We start from the raw sequence: 13,400 nt of genomic DNA, 5'->3' as shown, positions 1-13,400 counted from the left end.
TAAATCAAACTAATGCTAATGTATTCAAAGTGACTCACCAAAGCGAAAGCCCAGCAAATCCCACTGCACTTCAGGGCTGCTGTGTTTTCCAGGCAAGCCCCCCTTCTGATTAGCTGTGTAGTGTCAAATTGTCAGTTGTTGCACTGTGCGAGCCGCTTCGAGAACAGCAGCTGGGAAAAACCTTTTCCCACCTCTGTGTGTGTGCCATGTTAAGTCACGTCACACATACTACAGCCTAAAATAACACAAATCATCATCAATAATTAGTTATATTCTGGGATCATGTAAAGACGTCAGGTTTGCAGGAAAAAGGGCCTTGATTCAAGTGCATTCGGTCCTTCCAGATGTTGTTGTGTAGGTAGATGGTACAAGCCAGCAGCTGTATCTGGTTGACACACTACATTTTTTATAATATTACAACTACTCAGCATTGAAGCTGAAATTGTAGGTAGCGAACAATTAGGTTAATGTACATATAAATCCCAAGTTAAATTAAGAAATGTTTAAAAAAGATGCGTTATATTTTTATTCAATACACATCACCTCAGGTTATGATATGAAAATCTGGAAAAATCTCTGTACACAGTGCACAAGGCTGAAGTACTGAATGCTGAGTGGTCGTTATACTCAAGCCCTCATATGCCACTGCTATACATCTGCAATTGCAAGAAACAACCGTATGTGAACAAGACCAAAGACTCCTGACTCCTTCTCTGAGCCCGAGCTCTTTTAAAATGGACCGAGATGAGGTGGGAAACTGTCCTGTGGTCCACTGGTTTCTACTTGCTGAACTGCACGAGAAAGGAGACAGGAGTGTGTGAACAGTCAGACATCTCAGCTCGTTCTCATTCCCAAGGTGTCAAAAGACCTCGTTCTGTCCAGTCCCTCCAGCGTTACATGCTGTTTTTGTGTGTGTATAAAGTTGTTCCCATGGTGTCGAACGGTGACACTCCTGGACTGTCCAACATTAATGCTGAATGGTACCTGCACCGTCAATATTGTATGTGGAAGGACGTAAACATGCAACGCAATTTGACGAAGGATGCGTCATAATCTGATGCTGTGGGATGAGAACGCGTTCACCCATGTGAAGACACAGGACTCGTGCACAGATGATGATAAGTGAATGTGTTTCCTGCTTATTATTTCTTACATTGATGTTCCAGCAGTGCAGATTGTTTTTTTCTCTTCACAGCAACGTCTGTTGCTTCAAATCAAGTGTCAGTTTAAACAGTTGTGACTCTGTGATGACAAATGGGCTGAACTTAACTGTGGATCTATCAGTGCACAGGTGGAAACATCTGCGACGGTACTTATGACATCTGTGAAGGCTTCATTAATGCAGCGAATGCTTGCACGTTCTGCACGTATTGGTTTTTGAAAATCTGAACAGAAACCGTATTTTTACTGAGAAGCAGAATGTTGTCGAGATACCGTTTACAATCAAAAAATAGGTTTCAAAAGTTTTGCACATCATTACATCTTTACTTTACTTGAAATGAGGTTTGTTATGTTCCCCCACTGGTCATCAAACACTTGTTTAACATTTTATTTCTATTTAGTTTCAGCTGATTTTGAAGCAAAGCATATTATTCAGATGATTCATCTCAGTTTAAGTTAATGATAATAACCTTGGTCTGTCCAACTGAAGGTTTATTAGTTGGTTAGTGTTAGGGTCACATTCATACCCCCACTGATTCACTATATAAACTCTATTGTGATACTGACTGTGTGGTGTGTGTTACTGCAGTTCATGTCTGCCCTGGATTACATGGACCGGGAGGCTCAGCAGTGGTGCAGCAGAGTTCATTAGACCGGCAGGTAATTCAATTAGTGTGTTCAGTGACAGGACGGGACGCCTGTTTGCAGCCACAGGCAGGGATTGATTCAGCAGCAGGATTTCTTCTCATACAAAGCTGAGAGAGAGTTAACAGAAGGAACACACACACACACACACACAGACAACAACAAGACCCCTAACAGGCTTCATCCTGAAACAAGGCTGTAATCAGGCTGTGCACATCCTGCAAAGCAATTTGAACGATGTGGAGATGAAAATATGTGCACATTTACTTCATAACATCTGTGAGAAGCGACAACAAATACTGGACAAATGCTGACAGCCAGGCGACGCTCTGTAACCGTTGGAGCTGTGGAGGCAGACGAGCCCCCAAATCCGCAGAGAACTGTCGCACCTTGTTGTACCAAAACAATCACGGACGACAACCCACAGCTTGTTCTGTTTCTACACAGTGACATTTCGGTTGAAAAGGTCAAACAGAAAAGAGGGAACAAAAACTCATTTCAGAGTTTGGCAGAGATCCTGAAGGTGTGTAGGACTGTAGAGAAGAGTCTGCAGCTGGGTTTTCAACAGACGCCTGCCTCCCTGAGGGTCGTATGAGGGGTTGGGGAGAGTGGCTGTTATTACCGGCAATATTTTATTACTTAAAACTGAATCATAGGTGGTTGCTAATAAAGGAATAGTTCAGGATCTTTCACAAAAGATTCCACTTTTGTATCCACATTGTAAGAAATGAGGCCGTGGTTCACAGGCCTCGGTCCATGCAACAAAATCTGAGGAGCACTTTGACCCATCGTAGACAGGATGTCTGGATGAAAACGGAAGAAAAGCTGAAGTGAATAATAAAAACAACAAATAATAAAAACCTCAAACTGCAAAAATGGTCCAGCTGTTGCATGTGTAAAGTACAAAGAAGCTTCCCCTCCATTCACACTCTGTAAAGGAAACTGCTCAGTGCAACAACAACAAGCTGAGGCACAACTTGTGTCCACCACACCAGGCAAGACCCTACCAGGGAGAAGAAAGGGGGGAAATGATCTGCAGTTCCAGTTTGATTTGATTAAGATTCTTACAGCGCAGTCATGTAGGAGGAGACATCCGCAGACACTGGGGACAACAGAAAGAGATTTAGCAGGAAAGAGTAATATATACAGTATAGGTCGAAAGGTCAGTCACGTTTCCAATAAGACCTGCTTGAAGGATCCCAAGCTACTCCGTTAAGAGGCTGGAGGGGGCTAACCCTCCCCATTTTCTACAGAGAAACAAACATACATTCTAGTTAGCGCTCTGAACTGCTCCGAGTGCAGCCTGCACGGTGAGAAAACTATTTTAGTCGAACATCCCTTCTGCCTCATAGTAAAACCACACTGTCACATTGTGAACGATCATCCAGAGCTACGGTATCTTAATTCAGGTGCAACGTACACAACTGTTGGAGGCACCTGAGTAAAACTGTGTCCAGACCCTTAGTTTTGACCCTTTGGGGATACAACACACCCTACTTTTTATATGTGCATATTTTACTTTGCAGTGTTATTGAATTGCGTGATGTCCTGTCCTGTATCAGACCCCACGATTAGTGAGGTAATATTTCAACAATCACTGAAATATTAGAGAATAATCCAGCTAACGTACTGTAGGTGATGTGCCACTATCAGTCGCTAGGAGAGAGGACGATGCTGCTGCCTGTCACACTTACGTGTAGCTTTAAATTTGTATTAGGACCCAAAAGAGAAGACGGCGAGGGGAGTTTTTACAGTAAATCAGGGTTCTTTATTAAGTTTATTAAATCCCTCCACAAGGAGGGCAGGAAATTCAGATGTGGTAATAGAATTAAACCAAAGGAAAACAGAACATGAATCAAAATACACTGAAAAGGGAAGATTAAGTATCTTAATAAGTAAGTAACAAATGAACAAACTAAACATGAAACGCAGACGGACAGAAGGGGACGAATAAATACCCAAACACAAAACCAGGACCAAACAAGCGGGGACAACCTATACGTGCAAACAGAATGAAACAAACAGGGAAAAACAGATAGCAAACCAAACCCCAGGAGAAACTCAAGGAGAAAAAAGAAGCTAAAGAAACTAACAGTAGGAAGTGGAGCTCAGGCATAACAAAATAAAAGCCAGGGGCAGGAAGTAAAACTAGAGAAAGCTGAAGTCCTGGAACCGGGCGTGACAGCTGCCCTACACACACTCTGCTGGAGACCATCACCTGCTCACAGAAACAATAGCAGAGCAAAGTTCATGTCCTTGTGTCGCGTCAGCAGTCTGTTAAATAATGACTGTTTCATGGCCAGGCAGCAGAAACAGGCAGATAACTAATATAACTGATAACTGATAACTAATCCGGAGTTCATGGGATTATTTTCCTTTAAACTAACTGTTGCATGTTTCCTTAATACTGCAGCAACAAATATTTGATATTTGACTCATTTGTACATAAAAATCCCCAAATTCTTGTTATATATCACTAAATGTATATTTGTGTATTGGAAATAAATTCCAACATAAAATGTGCATATTTTCAATTATTGAAGTAATGAAATGGTTCAGTCTTCATGGTATTTGTTTTGATGTTGAGACATAGTGTTCTGTGAATATTAGAACATTCTCGTCACTCAAAAATGGTCCTACAAAATAGTTGGGTCCATAATTGTAAATTACAACCTAGGTGCAGATGTTCAGATGTAGCTCTAAATTTAAATGACAGTTCAGTTATTGTTTTATTAAATGTGCTTCCTTGTCAATTGAATATTGGTGGATTGATGCCAGCAAAGGCTGCAGGGATGAGGTAGAATATAGAGAGTACAGCCTAAGGATTAGGGAGGAGGAATATCTGCCAATGCTGATGAAGATCACAAAGACGGAGAAAGAACATGGTCGAAGCAGCGGCAAGCGTTCAAAAGACGTCATGTCGCTCTCAGGCACGACGTTGCATTCCAGTTATGCTAAGTGGGTACAAAGAAGAAATGAAACCACCGGCAGCCTGAACTGTTGATGCCAGGCAAGAGAGATCCCTGCTCTCATGTTGTTCATGCCAAGTTGTGACCAACCGTCTGAATGTAACAGTTCTTAGATGCTCTTCTGTCCACATCAGAACTATCAGTTAATTCAGTCACTGTTGCCGTTCTATCATCTTGAAGCAGTCCAGCCTTTCTCCTCTGACCTCTGGCATCTACATAAAATTGTCACCCAAAAAGCTGCTGCTCACTGGATACTTTCTCTTGTTCAGATCGTTCTCTGTGAATCCACACTTTCTGAAAGACTCTATCCAGCACCAACCACCGAGACACATTCAAAGTCACTTCAATCACCTTTCCTCCCATTGTGATGCTCACTTTGAACTTTAGTATTAAAGCATTGAGTTTCACCATATAGTTAGACAGCATGGATGAAAGGCTTTAGAGAGACCAGGTCTATGGGTTTGTCCAGACCAGGTTTGTAATAAAATCAGTTTCTACTTTGAAGTGGAGCAGGTGTTCTATATTTTGAAGAGGAGTAGAAGAGAAAACCCACTGATATAAGTTTTTTACACATCAAAAATGATTAGCAGCCATATTGGTAATATAAAACAATTGTATGACAACAAAATGTACTGCTTCCCCTTTTCCTGTCTTAAAGGCTTCTTTTCTTTCACCATGACCTCCTGGGACAATGTTGTGTTTTTGTGTTGATTCCAGCTGGGAACCTTTGTTTTAGATCCCCCCCCCTCACCTCATTTCCTACCTGGATACTGTGAAGGTGAAATGACGTCACAGCATGGTAATTGTTGGGGACACAGCGCCATCTTGTGATCAGTGTGTTCTGTTGCCCATTGCCTGCTGCAGTGGTTAAAAAGGGCGACCTGCATATCTTTTTGTTTTGCTGAAAAGTGGTTCAAATCATTCAAATGTGGTGGAGATGGAAAGAGTAGGAAGGCGTAAGGCGGACAAAGCTGTGGACACGACCCCTTTACTGCAACTAAGATGCAGGGAAATCATAAGACCCAAACTTTGACTACTACATAGAGAGGGAAGGGGAGACTGGAGGGAGGGAGAGAATCCGAAAACCGTTCATCAGCCGTGTTGGCCTGTCCATGTTTTTCCATCCAGGATCCAGAACCTGGCTGAGATCTTTAAATGTGCACGACTAACTAACATGCGACTGAGTAAAGCAAAGAGCTCCAAACAGATGAGTGGGAGAATTTACACAGAGAATTTGATCACATCAGCTGAATGTTACATATTACTTACTCAGAAGAAAGAAAAAAAAATCTGTTTTTAACCCAGGTCTCCATTCTGAGTTTGACTCATGCTAACTTTGCCTCTGTTGTACTTTGAAGGAGCCTCCATCACATCACAATTCATTTCAGTTTTAGACAAACTAGTTCAAATCCAGGCAAAAATTCACATAACGGGGGAAAAAACAATAAAAATCACTTTGCCCTTTCACATAAAAATACCAAACATTCCATGGTTAAACATGAGAGGAATCATTAAACTAATATTTATTTTAGTCACCCAACAAAAGTAGGACGGTGGAATCAGTATTTGCATGGAAAGAAATCGCTATACAGATAGTTAAACTAGCTAATCCACGACGTAAGGTTCACGTTTATGTGGAAAACTACAGCAGCTTTATCTGTATGTTACTGTGATGCATTTATCAAATTTCTTGAACAGAGCTGTTCAGTGCAAAGTTAGCAGGACAAACTCATGACCGACCACCAGTTAAAACTAAGAGTAAAACCAACACCACCAGATTTTTGCTTTGAGTGTGAACCATCAATCTCATCAGCGGACAAACCATTGTGTTTACGTGGATTTTTTTAATAATGACATGAATGAAAGTGTTGACAGATAATAAGACCTTAGGTCCATCAGTTGGATGATAAATTAACGGCTTTAAGTTTAAGGGTGGAACAGTGGTTCTCTTTACCTTACTAGCACTAGATGGAGCTATAGTACTTCACATCTCATCAGGCTCCATCCATCACTCATACATGTTTGGGGCCCAGACAGAAACACACAGTCACAACATGTACAGTAAAATATAGTGGCTGAAAGTTGGACCTATCTTTCTTGCTAAACATGATAATTGCTTTATCTTAAAACTACATATGACACACACATTCTGCAAACGTTATTGGAATAATTTGAGGAACACTTACTAGTTAAGGAAACAGTATTTCGGGATCTGGTCACCTGCAAAACCAGCCTTAATAACCCCTGAACCCTGAAAAATCAAAAATAAAAAATGGCATTAGAGCCCCTGACATCCTAGGGTTAAACAAACCCACAGTGCTCTTCTCTCTGAGCACGACAGACATCATAAGACACAGCTGGAGGCCACCAGCAGTCACACACTCACACCCAGCAGAAAGCAGCAACACTGCAACCCTACATCCCTTCTGTCTCAACAGCTACTTTGTCCTGGACTGTCAAGACTAGTAAAACTAGGACAATAGGCAAAAAAGGAAGAACCGGGGAAAAAAGGTGACTAGCCCTGGTGGTATATTTGTAGCAGCAGCAGATGAACAACTTTAACACCAAGTGAAAGCAGTTGCAGGCCGTGTTTAACTTCTCCTAATTACCTGAATAAACTGTGCTGTTAATATTTGACTCTACGTGGATGTAAATATAGGCAGTGGAGCATTTGCAGCTATTCTGCCAACAGCGTCTTAATGCAGTGGAGCATTTTTTTAAAAAGATTCTACATTTTACTGCACTTATCTCACGTTCTGTGACTAGTTACTTTGCAGATTCATACTATACATTAGCAGATAAACCATAATAATAAGTATAATTATGGATTATCACAAGACTTACAAGCTGCATCTGGTCATTTTACAGATCAATAATTCTAATCCCATAGTGTAAGTGACAACTCCGCTTAACAAATACTTTTACCTTTTGTTATTGATATGTATGTTGATACTAACATTATTGTATTTTTAGTTGAACTACTCTCTCTGTACTCAAATACTGATACTGGCTTAATGGTTTAGTTCCCACTTAAAAGAAACATGCCAAACACTTGATGGTTTGATTTTCTGTAAAGTGAAAATTTGCTTCCATTTGTGTTTCATATAATACACATAATATTTCCAGACTATTGTTCAGAGAAAAAGCTGAAGCTGTATGAATTAAAGTCCCCTTCCACTCCAAAAAATGTATTCAATTAAACTTTTATTTTTAAAAAAAGAAAAACTTCCTTCCTGCTCTTTCTCGCACTTTTCTGACAGGACTTTGCTTTGATGTTTTCTCCTTGACTTAGATTCTTGCTGCCTTGTACCTCACTTTTAAGTCGCTTTGGATAAAGGCGTCTGCTAAATGACTACATGGAAATGGAAATGCAATACATTCAAAACAGTGCTGCTAGGATCCTTATGAGGGTGAGCACATCACTCCTGTCCTCTGGACACCTCCACACTGAATACACACCTCTACAACAAGACACCTTCACTCCTTCTCATCTCTGCTTCTCCAGAACCAAACTCCACACAATGGAGAATTGAGCTTTGTCAGCAGCTGCTCCACGGCTCTGGAAGCTCTGCCTGAGAACCTGAGGACACCACAGACTGTGGACTGTTTCAAAAGACTTTTGTGTTCAGAAAAGCATAATAATGTGATCGTTACCTTTTATATTTTATGTTTTAAATGTTTCTATACTTGACATGTTTTTTTGTTTTTTTGTTTTTTTATTCTTGCTTTTAACCTGGTTGTGTAGCACTTTGAGATTTGCCCACAAATGTAAAGTTCTTTATAAATGAAATGAATTATTATTACTATTATCATTATGAATCTACCACTCAACTCCTTGTGCAGCCACTGGTAATGTCTCGTTTAAATGACTGCATTGTCCTGCTACCAGCAGCGCAATCAAACCGTCCAGATGATCCAGGATGCAGCAGAACAGTCCAAAAGACACATCACAGCACTGATCTCTGTTCACATCTCTACACTCTGTAGCTGCTGCATCTTTCTACCCAAACATCCTCACCCAGGTCCACAATCTCTTTCCACTGTGCCAACAAACAGCATCTCCTGGTCCCTGCACCACACAGCAGAAGATCCCAAGCAAAAAATCAGCAGCCTCTGTCCAAAGAGTGAAACAATAAAAGACACAACTCTTCCACAACCTAGAAAATATATAATCTACTATAATCTGCTGGAGCATTCACAGTGAAACTGCTCCTCTTCCTGGAGTCAAAGCCTGATGACCCTCCCTCTTCTTCCTGCTCTCAAACACAGTGAGCTCCACTCTGTCCATATATGTCCTTGTTCCCTCCCGTTCAGATCTACAGTTTGAAGATGGGTGTATCCAACATGTGGGAAGTGTCAGAGCTGATGACGTTTAGATCAGAGCTCAAACTAGTTTCAGAGGAAGTGAAAGTCAGACAGTCGTTGCTGCTGAGAGGTGAAATGGCTCAGAAAGGAGTTCAGCTGGACCGAGAAACCTTCTCTTGTTCCATCTGTCTGGATCTACTGAAGGATCCGGTGACTATTCCCTGTGGACACAGCTACTGCATGAAGTGTATTAAAAGGTTCTGGGATGAAGAGGATGGTAAGAAACTCCACAGCTGCCCTCAGTGTAGACAGACCTTCACACCGAGACCTGTCCTGGTGAAAAACACCATGTTAGCAGTTTTAGTGGAGGAGCTGAAGAAGACTGGACTCCAAGCTGCTCCTGCTGATCACTGCTATGCTGGACCTGAAGATGTGTCCTGTGATGTCTGCACTGGGAGAAAACTGAAAGCTCTCAAGTCCTGTCTGGTGTGTCTGGCTTCTTACTGTGAGAATCACCTCCAGCCTCATTATGAATCGCCAACTTTTCAAAAGCACAAGCTGGTGGACCCCTGCAAGAAGCTGCAGGAGAACATCTGCTCTCGTCATGATGAGGTGATGAAGATTTTCTGCCGCACTGATCAGCAGTGTATCTGTTATCTCTGCTCCATGGATGAACATAGAGGCCACGACACAGTCTCAGCTGCAGCAGAGAGGACTGAGAGGCAGAGAGAGCTCGAGGGGAGTCGACAAAAAGTCCAGCAGAGAATCCAGGACAGAGAGAAAGACGTGAAGCTGCTTCAACAGGAGGTGGAGGCCATCAGTCTCTCTGCTGATAAAGCAGTGGAGGACAGTGAGAAGATCTTCACTGAGCTGATCCGTCTCATGGACAAAAGAAGGTCTGATGTGAAGCAGCAGATCAGATCCCAGCAGGAAACTGAAGTGAGTCGAGTCAAAGAGCTTCAGGAGAAGCTGGAGCAGGAGATCACTGAGCTGAAGAGGAAAGACGCTTCACTGGAGCAGCTCTCACTCACAGAGGATCACATCCAGTTTGTCCACAGCTACCCCTCACTGTCAGCACTCAGTGAACCTACTGACTCATCCAGCATCAACATCCGTCCTCTGAGATACTTTGAGGATGTGACAGCAGCTGTGTCAGAGCTCAGAGATCAACTACAGGACGTCCTGAGAGAGACATGGACAAACGTCTCACTGAGACTGACTGAAGTCCATGTTTCACTGCCACCAGCAAAACCCAAAACCAGAGCTGAGTTCTTAAAATATTCATGTGAAATCTCACTGGATCCAAACACAGCACACACACTGATGTTATTGTCTGAAGGAAACAGAAAAGTAACATTGATGAGTGAAGAACAGTCTTATTCTCCTCATCCAGACAGATTCACTACATATTATCAGGTCCTGAGCAGAGAGAGTCTGACTGGACGTTGTTACTGGGAGGTGGAGTGGACAGGGAGAGAAGTTGATGTAGCAGTTGCATATAAGAATATCAGCAGAACAGGGAACTGGAAGGAAAGTGAATTTGGATGCAATAACAAATCTTGGGCATTATATTGTTCGCAAAACAAATTATTATTTTGTTTATTGTTGTTGTTGTTTATTGTTTATTATCACAACACCATCCAAACTCCCGTCTCAGGTCCTCAGTCCTCCAGAGTAGGACTGTACCTGGATCACAGAGCAGGTATTCTGTCCTTCTACAGCGTCTCTGAAACCATGACTCTCCTCCACAGAGTCCAGACCACATTCACTCAGCCTCTACATGCTGGACTTGGACTTTGTTGGTCTCCTGGAGACACTGCTGAGTTGTGTAAACTCAAATAGAAAAAGTCATTTTTGGATCAAAATGTGTATTTGAATTTGTCTCCATCATTTTTCCTGAGAGCTCATTGTTGTTGTTTCTTCACTTGTTTCTGATCCACTTTCAGTCAAACTTTATTGATAGTACTCAGGTAGTTCATCTTCTCATTTCCTGTTAGTGTTGCACTTTCTGTAGGTGGGTATTTCCTGTGTGTGTTCACACATGAACATCACTGCTCAGGATTATTTCTGTGTAACTAAACCAACATTTCTCCAGATGGAAATTTAAACTTCTCTGATGAATATTTGTATTGATATGTTTGTAGGTTTTTTTAATTGCGTGGACATGAACAGAGAAAAGAACCAAACTTTATGTTTAGAATGTGAACATTTATTTAATCACCATGTAAATCTGTCATTTCAAAACCTCTGGAAACTGTACTGACCATTATTAGAATCATTACAGAGTATAATCATCATCTTACTAAATATCCACTGTGCATGTACCTTGTTCCTGGGAAATGATAAAGTTGATGTTGTAAATGTTGGTTTTTAGTATTTTCTGAAGCAGCTTCACTGTTAATGACAGTAATGGTTGGTCAGAGCTCCACTGTTTTAGCTGCAGTTTAACACTTCATTTGTCCATTTTTCTGTCTTTGACGTCATCATCGAGTTGTGTTTAGTTGTTCACACCGATTCACATTCTTTTAGGACATCATCATCAGGACAAAGACAAAAGTGTCCTCAAGGGGGTGATGCAGACTCATAACTGAGACTGTCAACATGCAAACATGAAACACATTGAAATCCTTCATGTCACTTCCACTTGATGAAGAAATCATTATCACTGACGTCCATCCAGAGTAAACCTCCATTAATCCACCTAGAAATCAGAGAAATCAGAGGCTGTGGAAGGTCACTGAGAATTTTCCTGTTTGTACGTTTTCTTCTGTATCACATTGATCCACAGGTAGTTGATGTACATTCATGGCTTCACTGCAAACAAAATGTTAACGAATGGAAAGAGACTTGAACAGACCTGTGGACGACAGCTGAGCTTCTTCTGATGATAGTTTGAATTTGTGTCCTCAGAAGAACATCTGCTCTCGTCATGATGAGGTGATGGAGTTGACAGTTGACATGATGCATTTTTATTCAGTTTGAGCTGTTATTTGGATTATTTTGCTCCTTTAAACACAGCTACTGACTGAAGCTGATTCATATATGAGCAAATCTTTGAACAATAATTGAATGTAAGATAATAAATTACTTGAAGATCTAAATGGCCTTCATCAAGTTTTCTAGCTGACCTTGTTTTTGTGGGTTACTGCTCGGCCTTGATTCTCTCTGTTGCTGACTAAATGAATGACATTAAGGATAATTGCCGCCTGCACATAAAGAATTAGGATTAACGTGGACCCTTGTTACCATGTTTTTAAGGAGCATGTTTAACCACGTTATGTATCTGTTTGATCTCAGCATGCAGACGTGTGACCAAGCCATGAGGGCCTGTCTACTCTTACATGTGGAGTTCAGACGAGCATTCACCGTGTGCTCGTGTCATCAAGCCATGATTTCATCAAGTGCTAATGACTGCTGTAGTAATGAACCAGCTAATATCATGGAAGGATTTTCATGTTTACCCGTGTTTGTGTCACAGAAGTATTTTAAGAAAACCGAGAGTTAAAGGACGAATCTTGTCTTCATGCACTTTGTGTTGTTGGGAGTTTTTGATAACCTTGTCATCAGAGGGATTTGGAGTTTTCTCATGTCTGGGATTGGCTTTTCACCATTACTGGGACCCATGTACTTACTACCAGGTCTGTTCTGTATTACGGATCAAGACCCCTGCATCTTCCTCAGAGACTTCCACTCCACCATTTTACTGAGCCACTTGTCAAGTCAGTCATCATCACAGGATCCAGGACCCATAACCACCTGCCTCACAGATGGTGGAACAGGAAGGGTGACAGCCGACCCAGAAGCTGATTCAAGAGCAGGTCTGATATCAGCTGACACAGAGACGGATTCAGGGTCAGGCAGGTTGTCAACTGACCCAGAAAGAGACAAGACCACTACTGGCTCAGGAACAGGTGCAGGTGGCTGCCTCAGAGACCTGCTCTTTGTTTGTCCTTTGCCACCTCTACCTTCACCTTACGCTGTATCTCCCTGTACTCCTGTCTACTCTCTTCAGTCCTCTCAGTGTCCCACTTCTTCTTAGCTAAACTCTTTCTCTGTATACACTCCTGAACTTCCTCGTTCCACCATCCCGTCTCCTTGTCCACTTTCCTCTTTCCAGATGACACACCGAGTACCCTCCTACCTGTCTCCCTGATCACATTAGCTGTAGTGGTCCAGTCATCTGGAAGCACCTCCAAACCACCCAGAGTCTGTCTCAGCTCCTCCCTGAAAACTACACAACATTCTTCCTTTTTCAACTTCCACCCCTTTGTCCTCTGCTCTGTCTTTGTCCTCTTCATCTTCCTCACCACCAGAGTCATT

The 13,400-nt window shown here is 41.8% G+C and overlaps 1 protein-coding gene across 1 annotated transcript; it reads left to right on the top strand.

The window, feature by feature from the left end:
- The first annotated feature begins 8,019 nt into the window (after window positions 1-8,019).
- LOC137103918 (tripartite motif-containing protein 16-like) lies at window positions 8,020-11,897 on the top strand. The gene has a single exon (XM_067484678.1). It carries the CDS (start codon window positions 9,066-9,068, stop codon window positions 10,920-10,922), a length of 1,857 nt encoding a protein of 618 aa, XP_067340779.1. The 5' UTR covers window positions 8,020-9,065; the 3' UTR covers window positions 10,923-11,897.
- The last annotated feature ends 1,503 nt before the right edge of the window (window positions 11,898-13,400 follow it).

The sequence above is a fragment of the Channa argus genome, chromosome 18 (genome assembly GCF_033026475.1).
Source record: "Channa argus isolate prfri chromosome 18, Channa argus male v1.0, whole genome shotgun sequence".
Lineage (NCBI taxonomy): Eukaryota > Metazoa > Chordata > Actinopteri > Anabantiformes > Channidae > Channa > Channa argus.
Note: the sequence above shows the minus strand (reverse complement) of the source record. Positions and strands in the feature narration are given on the sequence as shown.

What these genes read in the sequence shown, in the direction of transcription:
- LOC137103918 (XM_067484678.1), top strand. Translation starts at nt 9,066, where the DNA reads ATGTCCTTGTTCCCTCCCGTTCAGATCTACAGTTTGAAGATGGGTGTA.